The 25,014-nt window shown below is 44.8% G+C and overlaps 2 protein-coding genes across 5 annotated transcripts in view; one reads left to right on the forward strand and one right to left on the reverse strand.

The window, feature by feature from the left end:
* The window catches only part of TPRA1 (transmembrane protein adipocyte associated 1), a 66,642-nt gene that overhangs the window by 21,620 nt on the left and 20,008 nt on the right, over positions 1 to 25,014 (reverse strand). The window contains exon 2 of one of the 2 annotated variants that reach the window (XM_033925897.1): positions 1,602 to 1,706. The gene's annotated coding sequence lies outside the window, so the exon portion shown is untranslated. Of the gene's footprint in view, positions 1 to 439; positions 735 to 1,601; positions 1,707 to 25,014 lie in introns of those variants that run through there. The other variant, XM_033925895.1, reaches the window with a different exon arrangement.
* Positions 29 to 23,731, forward strand: MCM2 (minichromosome maintenance complex component 2). 3 transcript variants are annotated; one of them, XM_033925892.1, is made up of 16 exons: positions 29 to 90; positions 2,803 to 2,990; positions 3,861 to 4,030; positions 4,566 to 4,829; positions 6,230 to 6,449; positions 7,547 to 7,754; positions 9,613 to 9,747; positions 11,170 to 11,361; positions 11,942 to 12,035; positions 12,823 to 13,073; positions 13,613 to 13,739; positions 14,273 to 14,385; positions 14,701 to 14,943; positions 15,865 to 16,047; positions 18,406 to 18,561; positions 21,081 to 23,731. In XM_033925892.1, the coding sequence occupies exons 2-16, from the start codon at positions 2,983 to 2,985 to the stop codon at positions 21,189 to 21,191; spliced, it is 2,475 nt and encodes an 824-aa protein (XP_033781783.1). In that variant the 5' UTR covers positions 29 to 90; positions 2,803 to 2,982; the 3' UTR covers positions 21,192 to 23,731. The 3 variants fall into 3 exon arrangements, with proteins under 3 accessions (XP_033781783.1, XP_033781781.1, XP_033781782.1); XM_033925890.1 differs by lacking the exon at positions 29 to 90 and adding an exon at positions 864 to 1,124; XM_033925891.1 differs by lacking the exons at positions 29 to 90; positions 2,803 to 2,990 and adding an exon at positions 3,023 to 3,265.

Raw genomic sequence — 25,014 nt, forward strand, 5'->3', positions numbered from 1 at the left:
ATCTAGAAGGCAGCCTTGATGGAGAAGATGTGGCAGGAGCCAGCAGTGCACCCCCAATCCTGAACAAACCCTTTGAATATCCGGGAAGAGGTGATTTCCATTGGGTTCAGCACCCCCCTCCCCACACACACACTAATTGTGAAAAGTTGGCTCCTCTGCTTGAGATGTGTTCCCTGATCACAGCTTCACCCACATCCATGCTTTTTTTTTTTTGGGGGGGGGGAGGGATTTCCTGTTGGGAATTCGCCGAGCTAGTTGCCAAAAGTGAAACTGAAAGTGAGGCCATCGGAAACTAACCCCCAAAAGTCTCTGTTCGCCTCGAAGTACACCAACAGCAGCCGAGCTCTGCCCTGACAGACTCCCCCCCACCCCACACCTTAGAATTAAGGGGTGGGGAGCAGCAATACCGGAGGGAGGTTAAAAAAGCACCATCAGTTACCTTAGACTGAATTGTTGGGAGCAAGAGGGTTCTCCCACCCAGGGAGAAGCCTTACGATCGCCACCCCGAGGTATCACGAGGAGTAAGGCTTCTCATCCTCCTTCGGTCTCCGGTGGGGAGGGGGGCGGGACTCGGAGATCCCCGCATAGATTGTCCGGGCGGAATTCAGAGCAGTTCGATCGTGATCTCCCCCCCCTCCCTCCTTTTTTATTACCAAAGCGTGGAAGAGGATTTTAACGCTCAATGCTCTAGGCCAGTGGTTCCCAACCCTGTCCTGGAGGACCACCAGGCCAATCGGGTTTTCAGGATATCCCTAATGAATATGCATTGAGCAGATTTGCATGCCTATCACTAAAACTCTCATGCATATTCATTAGGGCTAGCCTGAAATCCCGATTGGCCTGATGGTCCTCTAGGCTATTAGCGTTAAAAATAAGGAGGGGAGGCGGAGCAGACCTACAACAAGCACTTCCTATGTTTAGCTAATATGGGGGCGACCGCCCCGAACTTCCGCAGCAGGCTAAAGACCCCACCCACCTCCGCGAGCTGACCAATCGATCTCCTGCCACGGGTGCTCCGCCTCTTGCGAGTTAATATTCAGGAAGCTTCGCGGGCTTTGACAAGTCACGTGGTTAGTTTGGCGCGAAAATTCCGGTGACTTGGACCGAAGGAGCGAATAATGGCTGTAAGTACCCCCGGGCTGTGGCCCCTGGAGTTCAAACCCCCCCCTTCCGTGGTCCCGGTTCCGGGCTTCCCTCTGCTGTTCTGGCCGCTGCCTTGGGAGGAAGTGATCCGCGGTGGGAGATATTGAGGGGTTCAGCTCATGCTGTTTAAAAGAAAAAAATGACCCCCCCCTCTTTGGACACGTACTGAAGACCCTCGATCCCCCTCGATGATGCTCCGCGTTACCTTAAATCATGGACTCTGCCCTTTTAGGGGAGTTTTTTTTTAAAGGGTGCTCCTGGTTCCCATATGTCAAGTCTGGAGTGTCTTTCTTTTGAGATGCTTAGTTAATATTAAAGGATTTTTCTCGGTTTTTTTCAATTGTCTGGCTGGGGGGGGTCCCTAATTACAGGTATTGCTCAGTTTTGTGCCATCAGGGTAACAAAGAGCTAGCTGCCTCCTGGACTTCTTAGGGCCTAGTATGTGATCATGGCCATACCTTTTCTCTGGGTCAGTAGTCAAGATATGCCAGGGTCGCAACTTGTCATGAGTGATAGGGCTTGTGCTCCTGAGGCTTCTGTTGGGGCTTTGCAGTAGTTGGGGGCTGTTTATAAAAAAAAATAGAGAGAAAGAAAGAAAATCTTAGTGTAGGAAGTGCAGCTGTGCCCAGAATGATAGCGATAACCTGTGGGTGCTTAAAAAAGAGGGAGAAAGAGCTGTCATGTTTTTACTGATGGAAAAGAAATCCTAGTTGCCAGCTGTGATGGAGGAATTGCACAAGGGGATGCATGGATTTTGCATCATGTTACTGACACAGAATCCCATAGTAGCACAGTAGGTTTATATTTCCAGTGTGTGTTTTCTCGCATCCCCCTGGGGTTACGTGCAGACTTGTGGGGGGTCACGCATGGAATATATTAGGTTTGAGCTTTGGTATGGGAATGCAGAGGAACTGCTGAAAGCCAACTGTCTTTGTCACAGTGACTATTTATTTATTTTATTTAAAAATGTATATACCGTTTAAACCTAAACGGTTTACATATCGTTACATACATTATTCAGTAAGACAAATAAAATCAAACAAACATTAACATATAATCATCGGAAAATCACGTAAAGTGCCCATCAAAAGAACAGTCACAAAGATCGGTTCCTAGAAAAATGCATTAACAAATAGCTGCGGTTTTAATAGTTTTCTGAAATTACCCTTCTCATAACATTTTCGTAATTGACCGACAAGTGAGTTCCACCGCAAAAGACCATTTTACTGATCTCAGCATATTTTGGATTAGCATTTGTTTTCAATAATGCAGAATTCTCAGAACGCAGAAACCTAGATTGTAAATAGTTTGCCATCTTACTTTAAAAAAAATTCAGATATGGTTCCATATAAGAATTGATGGCAAATCATTATTGCTTTATATTGAGATCTAAAAACAACAGGCAGCCAGTGCAATTGTTGGAGATAGGGCGACATGTGATCGTATTTAGATACGCCTGTTATCAACCTTGCTGCTGCTTTATTCTGCACAACTTGCAACGTCCTGCATCTTGTCTTAGTTATTCCAAGATACAGGACATTGCAATAGTCAAGTGTAGATAACTGTGAACCTAACCAGTTATGTCCAGCAATGATTGTTGATGTCTTGTTACTTCTAGGTGGATTTTGCTTTTGTTGACATGCTTTTCCTTCACATTAGGATTCATCGGAGTCCTTCACCGTAGCAACAAGCCCCAGCCGCGGGTCTCGGCGTGGGGATGCCCTGACCTCCAGCCCAGGGCGTGACCTTCCACCCTTCGAGGATGAGTCTGAAGGTCTTCTGGATGGAGGGGTTCTCCCAGATGAAGACGAGGATGGCGAGGAATTGATTGGGGATGGCATGGAACGGTATGGAAGGAGTAGGGAATAAGCACTGAAGACCATTCTGTTGCACAGGGTCATGAAAGTAACTGATTTGGCAACAGAGAGCCACAATTCAAGAGTAAAGATGAAAAGAAGGGGGAGTTGAGTGAAACAGTCACCCTCTAATTTTGAACTTGATTAAGCAAGATGAGCATCTGCTTGGCAGAGAAATCAAATGTAGTTGGATGGGGGGAGTTCTGTGCCAGCTCCTGTCCTCGTGACATAGCCTGCAACATGGGGGAGAGATTCAAAGCCAACAGGTAACACAAACTCTCTTGGATAAGGATTGATAACTCCACAGATGGTCTTTTGTTCAAATTCTTTATTCATTTTTCCATCTAACGTCAAGAACACAATATTACTTCATTAAAACCCTGTAAACATCTCTTGTATTTCTTTTAACATTTTCTTAAAAACACATTTATACCCTCCCCTCCCCCCTCCCACAAACATTTTAATCAAAAATTTCATATAAATATTATCAATTGATCAAACCTTAATATAACTTTATACTTTTTCCCCTCCCCCTTTTGTTGCATGAGCTGACTGGTGGAGCAGTTGCTTTCTCCCTGCCGTTGGCTTCTAGATTACTATGTATAAGTGTTCTTGTGAACCTTACTTTTCAGTATTTTTCCTTCATGTTAAGACATACCTTTTCTGATAGGCGAGCCCCCCCCCCCCCCAAGTATGGAATTGAATTAATCAGATGCAAAATATTTCTGATCAGCAATGTGATCTGTATTAGAAATGAAGGCACTGATTTGATCCTTTCTACTGAGAAACTTGTTGTGGCACATTAAATGCTCACAAAGGTGTGCATCTAGGTAGTAATTTGGGGTGCTTACGTCTGTCTAGGGATTACCGTGCCATCCCGGAGCTGGATATTTACGAAGCTGAGGGCCTGGATGATGAGGATGTGGAAAACCTGACAGCCAGCCAGCGGGAAGCAGCAGAGCATGCCATGAGGCAGAGAGACCGGCAAATGGGTCACGAGCTGGGCCGAATGAGAAGGGGGCTGCTTTACGGTACGTGCGGTATCAAATGGGGGTGATCTACAGAGCTTTTACCTAGGGAACTAAATAGGACTGAATCACCCCACCTTTCGCCTCTGAGTAATGTTCTCGCATTGCTGAGAGGTGGCTGTGAGGAAAGCCATTCTGGCATGCAGGAGCCTGTAGGCAGTGGGGTAGTAAGGGGGGGAGGGGTTTCAGTCCTCTCTACCCTCCCCCACTTCTTCCCCGCCCCCCACTGCTGCATGTGCGCGCTGCTTTCCTTCCTCCATACCTCTGTAATGTTCCTGGCACCAGCATCAACCCCCCAACCAGCTGTTGCACCAGCGTCAGCTCTTCCTCTGACTTCCTGGACCCCTCCTGCAAGTGACATCAGAGCCAACGCTGGCACAACAGCAGCTTGGGGGTTGCTGCTTGCACCAGGAATGTTAGAGGTATGGGGGAAGGGAAGCAGCACATGCGTGGGGTGGGAAATCGGGGGTGCTTCCGCCCCCCTGGCCCCTCTCACTCTAATTTTACTGACTTAAATGTTGTGGGTCTTGACCCGCAGACAGTGAGGATGAAGACGAAGACCGTCCAGCCCGGAAACGGAGGATGGCGGAGCGTGCCGCTGAGGGCATGGCTGAAGAAGAGGAGGATATGATAGAGAGCATTGAGAATCTGGAAGACATGAAGGGACACACAGTGCGGGAGTGGGTGTCCATGGCGGCCACCCGGCTGGAGATCTATAACCGGTTCCGGAACTTCCTGCGGACTCACGTGGACGAGCGTGGACACAATGTCTTCAAAGAGAAGATCAGCGACATGTGTAAAGGTAAGGTCAGCAGGACTTGATCCAATCTGTTGGATGGCGATCAAGAGTCGGTAAGCTAGAGAATGTCTAGTTGGTCTCAGATTGGCCTCTGCTGCGTCGTGGTTGAATAGAGCGGCATAGGTACGATGAGACCTGCGACGTCTGCACTGCTCAGCATCCCCAGAGGGACACTTCTTTAGTAGGCTCCAGGGCTGTATCGAATATCTATATTCGATTCATCCTCAAGTAGAGCTTCAAATATGCAATTCATATTCACCCAAATAGTGCTTTAAATTCAAATATGAATAATCTGGGACTGTACTGGGCTAAATCCTATTGTTTTATTTATTTAAAACATTTTTAATCTGCCTTTATCCAAGGCGGCTTACAAATTTCCATACATAATAAAATAGGCAAAAAGACACACATCGATTAGAGGAAAATACAAAGTTACAATATTCTATCTGCATAGCTTCTACATAACTGCCTCCTAACTAATTCTTCAGTATCATCATTCTGCAAAAAAATTTGATTAATAGCTTAATCTTACTTCTAAGCGATGTACAAAAAATAAAAAGTTTAAAAACATACAGGGAGGTACAATATATGCAACATGGACTTAACATGCAAGACTTACAGTGCCAATGGAGAAGGGAGGTGAGAAATACAATATGAAATAGAAAAGAAACAAATATGGGAAAAACTTAAGGTTTGGGAAAGAGAAAAGAAGAATTAAAGGATTATGAAATGGCGATTAGATTGGAAAGAAGCTTATCCTAGCTTAAAGAGTCGGAGATCGAAGGCATCCTTAAAAAGAAAACGTTCAAGATTGCTCTTGAACCTGTCGAAGGCATTCCTCTCTTAAAAAAGTGGGAAGAGAGTTCCATGTTTGAGGTGCAGTGACTGAAAAAATATTTTGCCGTCTTGTGTTAACGTGGAGATGATGCGGCATACAAACCTAAGGATTAGATTAGATTAGATTAATGATTTTCAGAGAGGGGACTGTTAATAAACGATGATCATTTCATCTGAGCGATCGAATGGGGGCGTAGGGTATCGGAAGTCTGTCAGTGAAAGATGGGGCCTTGTTGAGAAGTGTTTTAAAAGTTAATAAACAGATTTTATACCGCAGTAACCTCTCAGTTCAACGCAGTTAACAACAATCAAGAGACTGTACAAGCACGGTGTATTATAATCGCATTCAGAAGAATTTGTCAAATAAGTAGGTCTTTAGCATTTTTCTAAAGGAAAGATAAGAGTTGGAGTTTTTATCAGAGAGAAAAATCTATGGAAAAATCTTTTGTCCATGCAATGTAAATAATCTAAAATGCCGAGAGAAACATTTTCTGTCAGTAAATTTAAAGTGATCAATAATATAATAAGGCCATGAACTGCTAAATTGGAGCCTCTTGCACCCGCAGAGAATAAAGAGAGTTTGGTGGTGAATTACGAGGACCTCGCTGCCCGTGAACACGTTTTGGCCTACTTCCTCCCAGAGGCTCCGGCCGAGATGTTGAAAATCTTTGACGAAGCAGCCAAGGAGGTCGTGCTGGTGATGTATCCGAAGTACGACCGGATTGCCCGGGAGATCCACGTTCGCATTTCGCATCTGCCTTTGGTGGAAGAGCTGCGTTCACTGAGGTAAGTGATCTAGGGCAGTGTTTCTCAACTTGGTCCTGGAGAACCCCCTTGCCAGTCAGGTTTTCAGGATATCCACAGTGAATGTGCATAAATTTGATTTGTATGCACTGCCTTCATTATACGCAAATTTCTTTCATGCATATTCATTGTGGATATCCTAAAAACCTGATGGGCAAGAGGGGTACTCGGGACCGAGTTGAGAAACACTGCTAATCTAGGGGCGGGGTGGGGGGGAGCTGTCAGAGGATAAAGCAAATTCTGAAATCCCCATAGTGGGGGCAGTTTGTGCTGGCGGAAGAGCTGAGCACGTGTCCTGACTTTGGGCACAGCTGCTGCAGCATTTTTTGAATACTTGTTTTGAGCTTTCGGGAGTTTGTACCATTAGCTGAACTAAGTATTTTTTTGAGGATTTGCACAGGATCTGAGAGGGTTGCCTCAGTCCGGGGTTCTCGTCATACAAGACTAGGCAGTTGCTTAGGGCAACAGCTTCTGGGTCAGGGGGAGCAGCACAGAACAGTTGCAGTATAGATGCTGAGAACGGTACAAATTCGACAACTATCGGTGGGTACTTTTGTCTGCAGGAGGGGTGGGCGATTTTTAAACACATGTTTATGTGGTCAAATGACTTCTGGAAATTGTCCTCATTTGTGCATCTGATACAAATACACCAAAGCTTAATATTTTAAAAGCATCACAGATAGGAGGGCTTGAAAACTGAGGGGAGGGAGACGGGACAAAAGGATGAAGGTTCGCTTAGGGAGCCCAGTACCTAATCTAATCTAAGCCGTATCGTATCCTGAAGTAGGGGCTCGACTCGGTTTACATAAGACTTCAATAAAAGGGGAAATCATGTGATTAACTAAAGAAAAGACAATTAACACTTCGAGTACCATTTCCCCCTAGCTGTTGAAATAGCACTGTTTTGCTCCAACCCTGCTCCCGAAGTTAGTGGAGTCGGAGTGAACCCAATGGATACTGGTCTTGCTAGGATCGAAAGTCCGCCTTCAAAGAATGTGACGGGTGATCGCTCTTGTCTCTTCTTGGAATGTGACGGGGAATTGTACAAGCCACTCATGCCCTTTTGCTCTTCTCCTCAGGCAGCTTCACTTGAATCAGTTGATTCGCACTGGTGGGGTGGTGACCAGCTGCACTGGGGTCCTGCCTCAGCTCAGCATGGTGAAGTATAACTGCAACAAGTGTAACTTCATCCTGGGTCCCTTCTTCCAGTCCCAGAACCAAGAGGTGAAGCCGGGCTCTTGTCCCGAGTGTCAGTCCTTGGGACCCTTTGAAATAAACATGGAAGAGGTAAGATTACCAGCAAAAAGGCAGTGCTTGAAAGGGATCCAGAACAGGCTTCAGATCCTGGGTCTTTATAATAATTAGTGTCTGGGAGGAATGGGGGAAAGCAGTTTTGTAAAGAGGTGTGTTAAAAATTAGCAATTATAGAGTAAGAAGAAATGCAGAAAGCATGTGAAAATTTAGGCCCTGATCCTAGAAGCTCTGTTCTTGTTCTGGATGTCTGATGTTTTATAAAGCCAGAATACAGATTTCTAAAACTGCTTAGGTCTGTTATGGCAAGGGGGCATAGTGTGAGCATGTTTTGGGCAAGACTAAAGAAGGGGCATCCAAATAAAAGATGGGCATCTGTATTTAGACCTGGTACTTGGTATCTCCAGGTTACAGAAAGGTGTTCCGATCGCATGATTATCCATTGAATAGAGAGAAAGTAAGTCACCATTGGTATTTTTCTGTTCCTGCTGAGCTCACTTAAAAAAAAAAAAAAAAAAAGAAGCTGTGAGACTTTGACAGCCTCTGGTTCTCTGCCAGGTGCTCTAACTGTTAGGCTACTTCTCCCAGTGGTGTAGTAAGGGGGGGTGAAGGAAAGTCTGCCCCAGTCCTCCTCTCTGCCCCCCCTACAAGTTTCAAGTTTATTAGGATTTTATATACCGCCTATCAAGGTTATCTAAGCGGTTTTTACAATCAGGTACTCAAGCATTTTCCCTATCTGTCCCGGTGGGCTCACAATCTATCTAACGTACCTGGGGCTATGGAGGACTGAGTGATTTGCCCAGGGTCACAAGGAGCAGCGCGGGGTTTGAACCCACAACCCCAGGGTGCTGAGGCTGTAGATCCAACCACTGCGCCACACGCTCCTCCGTATGTGCATGCCCACCTGCCCCACCCTTCCCCTTCCTTGTACCTCTGTAACATTTGCAGCAGAAGCAGCAACCCCCAACCTTCTGCTCATGCCAGCGTCGGTTCTTCCTCTGATGTCACTTCCTGGACCTGCGCCTAGGAAGTGATGTCGGATGAAGAACCAACGCTGGCGTAAGAGAGGCAGGTGTGATCCACAGTAGCAGATGAAGGTGACGGATCAGACAGGATGAAGATTGAACTTTCATTAATACTTTTGATACAATACTTTTATTTACTTAAAATATTTTTAGGCTTAAGTATATATAAAAATATGAATTAAGTGTGGTGCAATGGTTAAAGTTACAGCCTCAGCACTCTGGGGTTGTGGTTTCAAACCCACGCTGCTCCTTGTGACCCTGGGCAAGTCACTTAATCCCCCCCATTGCCCCAGGTACATTACATAGATTGTGAGCCCACCGAGACAGGAGAAAATGCTAGAGTACCTGAATAAATTCATGTAAACCGTTCTGAGCTTCACTGGGAGAATGATATAGAAAACTAAGAAATTTGCATATATAAATGAATAAATACATATTTAAACAGTTAATAATTAAAACATTCACAGTTCAAGATTCTTATTAAATATGCCTATATAGTAAGAAAATGACTCAATTAAGTGTGAAAATAAATCTTTGGATTTGTGAAGAAATAGGTCAAGGCTTTCTAAATTTCTGTTAATTTTATTCACTTTAAATTTTAATTTTTTTTTTAATTTGACATTTTTTTAAACTTAAGATGTAGCTAATTTTATTCTATGTTTTGACTCTGTGAACCATTCGGCTTTCGGCCTCTTTTACAACAGCCACGAAGCCCTTTAAATCTCTATGGGCTTTGGGGCCTTTGTGAAAGAGGCTGTTTGATTTGATTGGTTGCCCTATTTATAGACCATAGTCATACGAGAAATGACTTCCTCTGTGTTCTAGCTGTGTGTTTTCTTAGGGGGGTTGCTTTTTGCTTTTCACTATAGACTGTGTACCAGAACTATCAACGAATCACCGCACAGGAGAGTCCTGGGAAGGTAGCAGCCGGGAGACTGCCACGCTCCAAAGACGCCATCCTCCTTGCAGATTTGGTGGACAGCTGCAAACCAGGAGATGAAATAGTAAGTGCCCTGCTGGTATGGTGGGGTGAGCCCTGGAATCTGCCAGAGGGGAAACATGGAATTTGGGGATCCTCTGCCACCTTGACATGTATGTTTGGCATTTGCAGGTTGTAAACTTCACTATTTTCCCATCAGAAAAAACTGGCGATTGCCAGTAATTAACAAAGGCCACCTTTTACTAAGGGATGTTAGCGAGTGCCATGCGTCAACCACACCAAATCCCATAGGGATTGAAAGGGCTTCTGTATGTTTGCTTATTGTTCGATATATCACTTGCTCCAACACTTGGGTCATAGCGGTTAACAGAATTTAAAAAACATAAAATTAGGAAATGAACTCCAAAAGAAGATAGGAGTCACATTCTCAGCAAAACAGATTAAAAAACTCGATAACGGCTACAATTACAAATCTCTTATAAGAATCACTATCCCTACCAAATGTTCCCCAGCCTCTGACTAAGCAGAAGTAAGAGAACAGAGCTCGGGAAAGAGGTTTTGGTGGGAGTGGATAGCATAGCTGGTTTTGAGAAGGGTTTAGACAATTGCCCTGGATCTATAGCACGCACTGTTGCTACTATTTGGGGTTCCGGAATCTTGCTATTCTTTGAGATTCTGCCTGGAATCTCGATACTCTTTGGGATTTTGGAATGTTGCTACTCCTTGGGTTTTGGCCAGGTATTAGGGACCTGGATTGGCTATCCGTGAAAACGGGCTACTGGGCTTGATGGACCATTGGTCTGATGTAGGAATGCTATTCTTATGTTCCCCCTAGATGCACTAAAGTTGGCGATCCACAAACAATCATCGCTAAACCCAATTTGACTTGTTTAATGACCATCGGATTTGCCAACCGGATGCAGAAAACGGCTCGCTGTACGGCTCATTATCCGATCCAGCCATGCAAATAAGCTCATTAATATTGAAATGCCACGTAAACTAGTAGAGCGGTTGATGGTCTAACATGACTTCCTGATGCACAAAAAAGTGATTGCTTTTAGCGATCCCAAAAAAGCGACATGTCAAGACCAGTCGCTTACCTATGCCACTGATACAAAAATTTATAATATGCCAAACCTTTTTCTTTTTAATGGGCACAGATGCTAAAGGTTTATATTCTGAGCACAGAGCCTATGGGAGGAAAGTATTCTACAACATTTTCTCCCACTTCCTCTAACAAAAGGCCTCATTTTTTTGTGTCTTCCTGGATAAACATCATTTAATCCCTCCCCCTGCCATTGTACTACCTATCAGGAAGAGGCATTACCTGTTGCATCTTCTTGAAATATCTCTAAATCGCAATTTGTTCATAATTTAAGCTTCTGCCTGCCAGTGTCAGTTCACGTATACAAATCCCAGATCAACAGATAGTTTTTACGTTTTGGGATAACACTTGGGTCTCTCTTTTGTGCTCCCTACCTTTTAGGAGCTGACTGGAATTTACCACAATAACTACGATGGATCTCTGAACACATCCAATGGGTTCCCGGTGTTTGCCACCGTGATCCTGGCAAACCATATCACCAAGAAGGATGATAAGGTGGCTGTTGGAGAACTGACCGATGAGGACGTAAAGACCATTGTGGCCCTTTCCAAGGATGAGAGGATCGGCGAGAGAGTGAGTAATATTGGTTGCTGTAGCGAACATGCTAGCATTTGATCCACGGACAGAATGCAGCTTCCAAATGACAATTACAAGGGCAACACAGCTGTAGTATGGAAGTTGGTTCATGAGCCATAAATGGTGACCAGTAATGATTTGATCCTTTAAACATTACTGATTGGTTTGAGAGATGGGATTTCTCTAACCAGTTTGATTTTTGTGTTCTTTAAATTTGGATCAAACAGGTTTTAAGTAAAGCAAGCTAAGTGGTTCAGAATGGTAGTGGTCTACTGTCTTGTTTCTCGGTACAAAACTTGGAAAATTAGTTCATACAATATAAGCAGTAACAGGGGAGCTGAGTGTCTGTGTCCTGTTGGCCAGTTTGTTTTTGTTTATTTAATTAATCCAATTTAGATCCTGTTCTTCCCAAGAAGCCCAGAATAGGTTACACAGTAATATATATAACCGGAAAGTTCAAGAAAGGGATAAAGACCATCCTCTTCATAGACTACTTTAGCCAATAAAACAACATAGAGACAGGTGGAGGATTTTCCACTTGGGTTCAGTGTGTCTCTTCTGTGGTGATGCCCTCTAGGTCTTTGCTAGCATTGCTCCCTCCATCTATGGTCACGAGGACATCAAGAGAGGACTCGCCCTGGCCTTGTTTGGAGGAGAAGCCAAAAACCCAGGTGAGTCATCCACGCTCTGTTTTGGTCACCGTCTTCTCCCAAATTTTGTACACTTGGAGAGGTTGTTTGGGGGTTTGCTTTTTATTTTGCATGATATTCTGATATAATTAGATTAGCAACTTCAGCGGCACACTCTGAGCTCAGTCACTTCATTGCCCTAAGCTTTATGTACACATGAGAAATATTTGTACCTTGATTCTAATGGCTTCCTCGGGATTCTAGCTGTGTATTTTTATAAGGGGGGGGGCTGGTTTTTTGTTTTTGTCTGGTACTTGGGACCTGGGTTGGCCACATGGGTAGACGGACCATTGGTCTGACCCAGTATGGCTATTTTTATGTTCTAACAGCTTCACCTCTACCACCACCTACACACATAATATTAACGGGGGTTGGTCAAGTCCTGTTGCCAGTTAACCAAGTCATAGGTGACCAGTTGTGCTATTCTTCTCACCACCCCCCAGAACTGGTTTATTTATGAAACTTTCTAATGTTCTAGTGAATATTTGCAAAGCTTTCTAGATTTCTGAAATTCAGGAAGGGGTGGAAGGTGTCACGATCTGCCTTATTGATTTTAAAGAATATAACTTCAAGATCTTGATTTCATTCTTATTGTAAACCGCATAGATTCCTCGTAGAGAATTGTAAAACTGCATAGATTCCTTGTAGAGATTTGCAGATTATAAGACACTGTATTGTATTTTATTTGTGTTCTGTGTAAGCATTAATACATTTAGCTGAAACTCGAGAAAAGAGAAGTTCTTGGTGTATTTTCTGGTTTTGTGCCTAGGCGGAAAGCACAAGGTACGCGGGGACATTAACGTGCTGCTGTGCGGGGACCCGGGCACGGCCAAGTCTCAGTTCCTGAAGTACGTGGAGAAGGTGTCTAGCCGTGCGGTCTTCACCACTGGACAGGGGGCCTCTGCTGTGGGTCTGACGGCCTACGTCCAGAGACACCCAGTCACCAAGGAGTGGACGCTGGAAGCGGGTGCCTTGGTGTTGGCTGACCGAGGGGTCTGTCTCATTGATGAATTTGATAAGGTCAGTGTTGTGTGACCTTGCGATTGTAAAATCAGGTTGAGAATCTGGGTGTGGGTGGAACAATTAGTGGTAACAGTGGCGTAGTAAGTGGGAGTGTGGGGGCACTGCCCCCCCCCCCACTACTGCAATCACCCCTTCCTTTCCCTCTTTAATGTTCCTGGCGCGAACAGCAACATCAACCTGCTGCTCACACCAGCGTTGGCTCTTTCTCTGATGTCACTTCCTGGACCCGTGCCTAGGAAGTGTTGGAAGAACAGCCAATGCTGGTGTAAGCAGCAGGTTGGGAGTGATGCTCACACCAGGACCGTGTTAGAGGTATGGAGGAAGGGAGAGAGCGTGCATGGGGGACGGGGAGAGGTGCCATTCGCCCTCACTAAGCCACTGGTGGAGAAGCAGGGGCTTATATTCTGCATAGCTCAGGCAGATGGTGGTAACCATCTGCTCCTCTGTAAGGTAAGGGATTTGGGGGATTGTCTTCTAGACCTTCAGAAGCATGTTGAGATGTTCCCCTCTGAGTGTCGTATCATTCTCTCTTGCAGATGAACGATCAGGACAGAACCAGTATCCATGAGGCCATGGAACAGCAAAGTATTTCCATCTCCAAAGCCGGCATCGTCACCTCTCTGCAGGCCCGGTGCACAGTCATAGCAGCTGCCAACCCCATTGGTAAGCTCTGGCTGTGCCAGTTAGATCCTATGTATCTTGCTCAACAGTTTTGGCAGGGAATAGCTGTTGCTCATTGGCTACAGCATCATTTGATTACACAAAAAGATATCGGAGTTAATAAACTCCACTTATACTTTGGATTAGAACACGTTTCAACAAGGATATGTAATATAATTTTCATTAACCTTTTTTTGCCCAACTCTGTTAAGGAAGAGGTCTCTGCATTTAGTCATCTTAGAGGAGTTAAAAGTAGGAGATGGAGGAATGTTTGAACCTTGTATTAGTGTGCGAGCAGTGCGAGATAGCATGGGACTGTATCCTGCTCTGAAGAGGTAAAGGATGTATGAGTATGTCGAAAATACTTGTAAAAGACTAGAGAGAAGAAGACATGGTAGAATACACAGCGTGAAAGCTGTTCCCTTCTTTCTAAAACTAGATTGTCTTACTCAGGTGTCACATTGTTTCTTAAGTCCTTGGTGCACAAGTAGTTCATATCCTGGCTAAAATGCATTTCAATTTTTGTGCTTCCTTAGGTGGTCGCTATGATCCCTCCCTGACCTTTTCAGAAAATGTGGACCTAACGGAGCCTATTGTGTCTCGGTTTGATGTGCTGTGTGTGGTGAGAGACACGGTGGATCCTGTTCAGGTGTGTGTAGCTGATGCTGTGCAGAATTTGAAACACTGGGCTCATCAAAAGCTAACCAGATCATGAAGGCTTAGGACCGGGAATCCTCATTTCTGAAGCTCCTTGTGACCTTGAGCAAGTCACCTTAACCTTCCCTTGCTTCCAGTGAGATTTTGGAGTCCTGCACTCATATGGGCTCTGTAAATTCAGGTGGAATGGGTAGGGAGAGCCCCTCTGTATCCTGTTGTAAACCTTTTATAGCCCAATAGTTTTGACCCTGGGGGTGAGTGATGCTGTTTACTAAATATCTTTCTGGGTCTTGATGCTGTTCTCTAGGATGAGATGCTGGCCCGCTTTGTGGTAAAGAGCCATATTAAACATCACCCCAACAGCAAGGAGATGGCCAACGATGAGTCAGAAGAGATGGTGCTCCCCAACACTTATGGAGTGGATCCCATTCCCCAAGAGATTTTGAAGAAGTACATTATCTATGCCAAGGAGAAAGTGCACCCCAAACTCAACCAGATGGATCAGGATAAAGTTGCCAAAATGTACAGCGACCTCCGAAAAGAGTCTATGGTAAGGCCCCTGAGGGGGAGGGGAGAGAGGAAGCCCTTCTGCCTTCACCTTGTAAATGGATAATCCCTTCTACCATACAGTGGGGAGTAGAGGGAAGGTTGTCATTGACGCTCAAGTTGAAATCATTAGCTCTCGGATGGCTGCTGGGAGTGCGTTCTTAACACTTTCCTGAAGGTGGTGCTGATCATTTCAGATCACAGATGGTCTTATCCTTTCTGCACAAAAGAAAAGGCAAAGGAGAAGCTGAGGGTTCAAATCCCAATTATCCCACTGAACCAGCTTTTGACTAAGCATGTTGCTTAAACCTCATTGCCTCAGTTAGAAACTTGAAGGTAGCACATGTTATATAGGACATGTTGATGTTTGTAGACAGCTCCCATTTACCCAGTGGCCAATCCAGGTCACAAGAACCTGGCAAAACCCCCCAAAGTAGCAACATTCTAGAATCTCAGAGTAGCAAGATTCTGAAACCCCAAAGAGTTGCAACGTTCCATACTATCAGTGGCTTCCCCTATGTCTATCCTAACAGCAGACTATGGACTTTCCCTCCAAGAACTTGTCCATACCCTTTTTTTACCGTCTACATTAACTGCTCTTATCATATCCTCTGGCAACTATTTCCTCCTATTGCTTTTAAAAGTATTTAACTATAATTTTGAGTGTCTCCTTGTCTTTGTAATTTTTGACGAGTAAAAAAAAATCGATCCACTTGTACCTGTTCTACTGCACTCAGGATTTTGTAAACTTCAGTCCTATCTCCCCTCAGCCATCTCTTTTTTTCCAAGCTGAAGAGCCCTAACCGTCTTAGTCTTTCCTCATAGTGAGTATTAGGTAAGGTGGTCGGGAATTGGGGGGGGGGGGTCAGGGGGTTATGAGCAGGAGGAGAGACTCACACTTGGCTGTTTCCCTTCCTGTCAACAGGCCACAGGCAGTATCCCCATAACGGTCCGTCACATAGAGTCTATGATCCGTATGGCGGAAGCACATGCCCGCATCCACCTGCGGGATTATGTGGTAGAAGATGACGTCAACATGGCCATCCGCGTCATGCTGGAGAGTTTCATCGACACGCAGAAATTCAGCGTCATGAGGAGCATGCGCAAGGTACCTTGGGAGGGGGTTGCGAGATGGGAAGGGCAAGTTGTCTGCAATAAGGGACATATGCACTTGGAAGCCAGAGAGTGGTTATAAGATATTTTTTTATTTAAAAATTATTTTAGCACGCTTGCAAGTGTTTCACACGAATGCATACCTAATTATCAAACAACAAAAAGAGACTAAAACATAATTCAGATTCATAAAAGTTCTTCAACTTCAGTTAAAACACAAATAAAAACAAACCATATCATAAAATCTGCATAGTTAAACAATCTCTTCTTTGCAAATGCTGATTAATAAATCATAAAAATGCAATCACAAATAACTGTTCCTTAAACTGAAACCAGTTTACACACAGTCGCTATTGGCCCACCAGGGCATTCCACATTTTGACACCATCTCTAGTGTCTGCATAATTTCCCTGCGCTGCTGGAATGAATAGCTTTTGATTTTCGGATCATAAAGATCTATTAGACTTATAGCGTGTCACAACTTGTCGAAAGTACCTTGGTGTTTGATGGTAAATAGTCTGGACACAGAAACAACTTTATGTTGCACTCAAAATGCAACTAGTAATTAAAATAATTGCTTCAGAATTGGCCTATTATGTGCCATCCTGTCAACTCCCATTACTAACCTAGCTGCGGCATTTTGTACCAATTGTAACGCTCTCCCTCTTGTTTTTGAAATTCCAAGTTAGAGAGCGTTACAATAGTCTAACCTAGACAGAACCATCCCTGCACAACAGTCTGAAAATCAGAAGGCAAAATTAACAATTTCAAACTTTTTTTTTTTTTTGGGGGGGGGGAGGTGCTTATGAAGGGCTGGATTTAGTGAATGGTGTCAAAACGTAGGCGCCTGGAAAAATTGTCCTTGGTGCTATTTCATAAAGGATGCTCCGGGATGAGCACTCTAAAATAGTACAGAATGCCGATTCCCATGATCAGTTAAAACTTGGGTGTAAATCCTGGCATGCAAGTTGAACACCCATCCATGGAATTCTAGAACACTGTGCAACTTTTAGAAATGCCTCTGACCTGCCCAGTTATGTATGTGGAGTCTGTCCATAACCCCCTATTCTTTATCGTCCCTCCAGACCGGCACAAATGGATGGGTTTACGCTCCTCTGCCAGCAGGTGGAGACAGAGAACACACAGCATTCTAACAGTACAAGTGGGCTGTGCTGTCCCTCATAGTCTGTTCTCAGTCTCCAGCAGGTAGAGTTGGTAAGCCTGTGCAATCTTCTTTTTAGGCCTTGGCAGAGTCTGTTGGAAAGGCTAGGCAGTGGCTTATTTCCTTTTTTTTTTTCTTGTTGGATGGAGCTGGGGTCCTGCAGAGGGTCAATTACACCTCGGGGGTGTCACACTCGGCCGGCTGAGTCTCTCCTCCCTATTTCTCCACCTCCCTCTTGCCAGGGGGGCAGAGACTATAGTTTTTGAGTGTCTGTGGGGTCTGCTCCTATTCATTTAAAGTTTTTATTTAAAAAACAAAAAGACCCGAGACAGTGTGTTTTGTGTGCCGGTTTACAGGGACTGTTTTCATTCATAATTTTTTATTTTTTTCTCCCATTCAGTTGCCGGTTTCATTCAGCCTGCCATTAATTGACCTAGCTGAGTAATTAAGTTGCACATTTTGGCACCATATATAGAATCCAGGGGGATGTGGAAGGGGGGCCTCCCTGGGCATATGAGAAACCTGACTGCATGTGACGCATGTGAAAAGTGGCCAGAAGGGGAGCTTTGACGTGTGGACCCAGATATGATACGAGGGGCTCTTAAGTCTCTTGCTGCTGTGTCTCCTTAAGAGATGCGAGATCACTCTCCTGTTCCCTGGCTGGTGCGTGGTCAAGCTGGTACTTAGTGTAGATTTGCTGCTAGTGACTTGAGGGGATAGCGCTCAACTGCTTTATCTGCCACGGAGGACTGAACCCTAAGTGCAGAGCATTAAGAGACCAGAAAATGCACACAGGCTTCTAGCTTAACCCCTGCAGACCTCCTTCCCTGCTTCACTACCAGAATAGATCATCCCCTTTGGATTGAAGGGTGGTATATATTTTTTTAATTTTTTTCTATTATTGAGCTCCGTTGCTGGTTTTCCAAATTCAAAAGAGCTTGTGTTTTCCTTGTACTCAAACTTCACTTCTTCTGTCCTGAAGCCTGAGGTATTTGCCTTTTGATGTTCATTTGAGACCTGTTTAGCTTCACTCTGTGTCCTTTGCCGACTCCCTCTTCATCTGTGTGTATTGAAGTCCACAGTGGTAACAGATGTGGTTCTCTGCCCTGGCCTTAGCATGAAATGATTGAACTGTAGCATCTTGCCCAGCTCATGGTAACCTAGCTGTGCTCCTCTGCCTTTTTCCCATAGACGTTTGCCCGGTATCTGGCTTTCAGACGTGACAACAATGAGCTGCTGATGTTCATTTTAAAGCAGCTGGTGGCAGAGCAGGTGACCTACCAGAGGAACCGCTACGGAGCGCAGCAGGACACAATTGAAGTGCCGGAGAAGGACCTAGTGGATAAGGTAAGATGTTTCTGAGGTCACACAACACGAACACAACTCTTGATCTTCCCAAGGCCTCACCAGCAGAGACCAAGAGCAGGTGAAGGACATTTCTCAGCTGTGGGTTATGTCTCCCCTCTCTCTGGTGGTCTCTGCATATTTGTCTGCCACTTCCTGATCTGAACTTCTCTAGAAGTGGTTTGTCCTATTAGTTACCCTACGTGACAAATGTCAGTGGCTCTTTTTGGGATTCTCTTTAAAAGAGAATGGTAAAATGTTGGGGCTGAAGGGGGTAATACATGGGCCGCTACCAGCCCCTCCCCCCCCCAGTGCATCAACGTTATTTGATACTTTTAAGAGTACCTCCCCCACCCCAATTACTTGTCCATGTTCTAAAGAGCTTAGAACTCAAGTGGGTGTGGGAGATGTGACTTGTTAGAGGATAGAAGGAATGATAGATAAGTGGTAGAGCAGGATTTAAAACTATTGACACTGTTCTGGGCTAGCTGGCTCCAGGAGGAAATGATGACTACAATATTTGGGTTTGGGGGTGAAGCAGACAGTATCCGTAAGGAGCAAACTGTTATCCCAGCCTCATCCGTCAACTTCCCTGCCACCAGCCTGCTGTCACTTCTGGTTACGCAGTCGGCAATCTCCTGCTTCCAGAAACCTTCGGCACCCAGATTAACTTCTCCTGGGCGCTATCCAGGTTGTTTTTCATATTTAATGAAGGATGACGAGGTGAAGCCCTGCAGCTGCCATGCAGTAGGACTGCCTCATCCTCCTGGCAGCCAGGATTTTGTCTGTGCAGAGGAACTCATTGAGCTCAGAATATTCACTTTCCTCCTTGGACTGCTTCAGAGAGAAATTCTTTTTAGCATTGCGCTGACATGTCACCTTGATTGTAAATCCAGGTTTCAGCAATGGGGAGGGCACAGTGACCCTGGCTGTCTCCATCCTCGGGGCAGCTCGCTCCATGTCTGGGGTCTGCTAGGTTCTTCTGAAAAGAGGAGACTAAGAGGAGACATGATCAAAACATTCATGATAATGAAGGGAATAGACTTAGTAGATAAAGACAGGTTGTTCATCTTCTCCAAGGTGGAGAGAACGAGAGGGCACTTTCTAAAGTTAAAAGGGGATAGATTCCGTACAAACGTAAGGAAGTTTTTCTTCACCCAGAGTGTGATAGAAATCTGGAACGCTCTTCCGGAGGCTGTTATAGGGGAAAACACCCTCCAGGGATTCAAGACAAAGTTAGACAAATTCCTGCTGAAGCAGAACGTGTGCAGGTAAGGCTAGACTCAGTTAGGGCACTGGTGTTTGACCTAAGGGCTGCCGCGGGAGCGGATTACTGGGCACAATGGATCACTGGTCTGACCCAGCAGCAGCAATTCTTATGTTCTTTTTTTACCCTCCTGCTGAATAAGCTTTGCTCACCCACATTGCAAGGCCAAGTATGGGCCTATGCCTGGTTTGGTGATGGGAGAAGGTGCTACCATAGTGTTATGGGGTTCTCCAAAAGGTCAGAGGTCAAGGCATATTTCTTCTGCCCTTCCCGAGTGTCTGCTCCCTAAAAAAAAAAGCCAGCCAAATTTGAAGGGATTTTTAGCTGTGACCCTTGTTCCTTTGTGCGGATCAGTCATGTGTGTGAGGAGTGGCCTAGGGTTAGGTGTTGCCTCAGCACCTGAGGTTGTGGGATCGACCCCAATGCTGCTTCTTGTGATCCTGGGTAAGTTGATTGTATTGTTTCTACCCTACAATACAGAATGTACTGCTACCCCTGTAACCAAACACTGTGGCCCGTTCTGAGCTCCTGGGTAGGGTGAGATATAAAATTGAAATCAATGTATGTATGTAAAACGCTTTGAATGTTTAACCACAAAAAGGTGGTCTACAGGTCCCATTCCCTTCCCTTTCTGCCTTTAATATCAAACTCTCTGGATGCAATCCTTGGGCTGTTTTACACTCTTGATTGGGTTGTAATTATCATCACAGTCCTTGAAACAGGCTCTTCGTGCACACAACTGCTTAATGTTTGTTTTGTTTTAAGAATTTCATATTCTGCTTCAACTGGCAACAGATTCAAGGGGTTACAATAAAAATAACAACGTTGGACGGACAGAAAAGTTATAGCTAAAACTCTCATAGAGGTAATTTAAGTAGATAAAGTTGTGTACCCTAGGGGCAATCCGTGACACCAGTGCTTTCCGAATCGGTATATAACTTTCAATGCAGAAGACTACTACTACTATTTATTATTTCTATAGCGCTGAAAGGCCTACGCAGTGCTGTACATTTTAATACACAATAGACAGTCCCTGCTCAGAAGAGCTCACAATCTCTAATTTTAGACAGGACATTTCAGGGTTGGGGAGATTATAGTGGGTCTAGGTATCTGACAGCAGTGAGTGGGGCTTAAGAGTTGTAAGCCTGTAGCTTGGATTTGAACACTGCCAGACGTCAAGAGCGAGATGCGCAGCGAGGAGCAAGTTGCTCCAGATTGGGTTAGACTATTTAATTTTGTTTGTTTTCCTTTCCAGGCTCGCCAGATTAACATTCACAGCCTCTCGGCGTTTTATGATAGTGAACTCTTCAAGCTGAACCGATTTGTTCATGACGTGAAAAAGAAACAGATTGTCCAGCAGTTCTGAGCCCTGGCTTGTACCACAGATTAGGGAAGGGGGCAGCAGGGTGTGGTTGGGATCTGTCACATGGACCAGTGAGATGATCCGGAAGGGGAGGCTGCTTTTGCCTTCTCCCCCTCCCACCACTCTTTACTGCTCTGTCACTGAACTCCACTCCATTGAGAAGCTGATGAATGTTTGAACACATGGAGTGGATTTCTGTTTGAACTGGCTCCAGTCACAAGTCAGTGAAGTGTAACACAGTGAATGTGTTCCACCATCTTCTGCTGTTTCTGGCTCTTAGTAGCATGTGGCCTGAAGAGGTGAGAATATCCGAAGCGTCGCTTAAAATGCAGAAACTGATCCCCAGAAACAAGTCTGTTCCACCTCTCTCCTGGTATTCAGAGAACATGCATTTGTTTTTCCGATGGCCACTCTGGAGGCTGAGCTGTTAATGCTTCGGCACACGAGATATAGAGCTTTCTTGGACTTGCTGTTTCTACGGAATTTTCAGTAACGCCTGGCCTGGTTTCTTATCAGACGGGGCAAATGTTGGAATTGTTAAAATGTAGTTTTAATGTTTTTTTAAAGAATCTGTTTCGTTCTCTATAGAAGTGAGAATTGAACTGCATTTGGCCCAGTTTTTGAGGGGGGAGGGGGGGACACGTGAGGGCATGGACAAACATTTGACTGGTTTTTCATTATACCAGAAAGCGGCACAGGGACCTGCTGAACTTGGCCAGTGTTTGACTAGAGATGCAGCAGTGGGTAGCATCCTAGAACAGAGTTCTCCAGCATGTACTGTTAAAATCTGGCCTGGGATCTCATCAGGTTTTCAAGAGATTGCCAGAAAATACTCGAGTGATTTACACGTGCCACCCTCCATCACATGAAAATTTCTCTCATGTGTATTCATTGCCGATGATCCTGAAAATTCCAGTGTCTGAGCTTGGCGAGGGCTTGTTGTGTGAATTTGTTACTTAAATGCCCCTTAAAGGGGAACTCTGCCATGAGGGTATTAGATCATGGGCTGTTTTATTAATGCTCCACTTTCATCTCTAGTATTTTGTACACATTATTAAACTTTGAGAACATGAATGGAGATGTTGTCATTCCTTTATACCCGAGGCGTTGGTCTCTGTTTAAATAATCCTCTCTTTGGTGCTGAGACGGGGGTGTGAGCATGTGTCCTTTTTCCTTCTCTGTAAGCTAGAACTCCAAGGCATCCTTTTAAATGATACATAACCCTCTCCACTCGCCCCCCTCCCTTCTGCAGGCTGCAGGGTTGGATTCAGTGCTCTTTAGTTAAAGTAAGTTGTGGGTGGAGCCCTTAACACGTGGGACATTCCATGTCAAGAGGTCCAGAGCTCCCCGCTCAGCCATCTCAGAAATTGATGACACTTTTCAGGAAAGGATAGCGTATATACTTAAATATAAACAGAGATTTTTGGACCAAAAAATGGTCCAAAAACGGAGGTCTCTGTTCATATTAGTCTCCCCCCTCCACCTCCGACAACCCCTCTGAACAGGCAGACTTTTGCTGCCGTGATCAGCATATGGCCACGCCCCCACCGGAACATCAGCTACTGCTCCCTCCCAAGCAAGAGGAATACCTGCGCACCACCGGAATGTCAGCTGGCGCTCCTTCCCTCCCTAGCAAGCATAACTAACATCCCCCAGGCCTACTGTGACCTTCTGGTGGTCTAGCAGTGCGTTGGGGCAGCAGTGATTCCTATTCGCTCCTGCCCATTCTTCCTCTGCACTAAAAATGGCCACCGGGTCTTCGAACAGCAGTGTCGCAAGGCTCCCAGCATTAGCTGACATTCCATTAGGAGTTGGGGCATGGGCGGTGATGCAGCAGAGAAGGAGCTCTAGCTGATGATCGAGGGGTTGCAGGCACAGATGTTTCACTTGGGAGGGAGTTGACGTTCCGGTGGGGTTGGGGCTGGGGCATGGACGACGGGGTGTGGGCATGCCTTGATCATAGCAGCAAAAGTCTGTCAGTTCTGGAGAGGCTTGCAGCAATGGTAGAGGGGTAAGACTACTAGAAGGGAGGGTGGTAGGGTATCACAAGGGAGGAATGGTAGAATATAAACCCTGGGTTTATATTTGAGTTACCATTTTTCCCCTGTAGTGGGTGCTTCACTCTTCGTGCGTGCACCACACAAGCATACCGTAAAGGAAGGAGATAGTGCTGTAAAAGTACCAATGAGGTATTTAATGACCTAAAATTCTACTTGCTGATACTTAATTACATAAGACTATAAGCATTGTAACACTGGGACAGACCAACGGTCCCTCAAGCCCACTATCCTGTTTCCAGCAGTGGCCAACCCAGGTCCCAAGTACCTAGCAAGCTCCCAAGTACACACTGGGGGGGGTTTGTTTTTGTGAGAATGGATTTTGATTGTAACTTAGTTATGAATGATTAATTTAGGTCTTTCTTTTGTGATGAAGCTCTTTTCAGTTTTAATTTTGTATTTTATATGCAATCCACTGAGAACTTTTGTAAGATTTGGCTGTATATCAAATTGTAAATAAACATTACTGCAGGTAGCACTTTTCGATATATTATCCCTTTTTGTGGTTAACTTGGCTCACTGTACAGATACATTCATGGACTTTTACAAATCCTCAGCTGTTCTATGCATTACTTACTCTGCTTGTCCATGCTAAGAGTGCTGAAGATTTGACGAGCAGAGTAAGTGATCTACACATCCCTCTCACTTGCTGAAGTTCTCTCATCCTAAAGTAAAAAGGCAAAAGGAACACCCCTACGCAGGGACTTGACCAGACAGACGTAGGAGTCGACTTCTCCAACCAATAAACTTTTAGTAAAACTCTTTAATTCAACACGGAGCTGTGTTTTGATGGAGGCCTACCTGCCTCAGGAGTCAAAATTTATGCAGTAATCCAATTCTACTTAAGTTAGATAATGAGACGGGGACAAATTTTTTCCTCTCCCCGCAGGAACTCAATTCCCCGTCCCATCCCTGTAAGCTCTGCCTTAACCGCACAAGCCTCAAACACTTATGATTTTAAAGTGTTTGAGGCTTGTGCATATAAGGAGTGGTGCATCCAGAAATGGGGCAGAGACAGGAAAAGAACTCATAGGATGGGAAAAAAATTTGTCCCCGTGTCATTCTCTAATTTAAATAGAAGTTTTGGATAATCTACGCAGATAACCAAATCATCAGCTTCTCAAAGTAACAACATTTTGACTCCTGAGGCAGGTGCATCTCCATCAAAACACGACTCTGTGTCAAAGCAAAGAGTTTTAATAAAAGTTTATTTTGGTTGGAAAAGCTATCTGTCTGACCCCTACTTCCTCCTAAAGTGTACTACTCTTACAGCTCCAACTTATACTGATCAAGGCGGAAGTGCAGAACATTGTCCAGAAAAGCCGACGCATTCTCAATCGCTCTCAGCTAGGGTTACCAGATGGATTGAGAGATCGAGCTTTAACACCCAAATATCTCAATCCGTCCTCTTTTTTTGCTGGAGCCATCTGGTAACCCTAGGACTCTGCTGTGCGAGAAGCAGGTCCATTACATTACATGCTAGCCCGCAAAACCTAACACATCGATGCAGTTCACAAAAAAAAAATAATAATAGAAAACTGGACCTTTCCAGTGAACTACAAATTAGACATCAATTAATTCTCTAAAACTTTTACAAACGAGTGATTTCAGTAACTTGCTGTAATGTATATAAGAACAGGACCTGCCAAATAAAGAACGTAACTCCCTCATCCCAGCTGGCTGCCTGAAAAGCCATTAAATGGGGCTGGAACTTATACACACAACCTCGAACCGGGGAGAAAACAAATAACGCGGTATTACACAATGGA

Source organism: Geotrypetes seraphini, chromosome 17 (genome assembly GCF_902459505.1).
Source record: "Geotrypetes seraphini chromosome 17, aGeoSer1.1, whole genome shotgun sequence".
Lineage (NCBI taxonomy): Eukaryota > Metazoa > Chordata > Amphibia > Gymnophiona > Dermophiidae > Geotrypetes > Geotrypetes seraphini.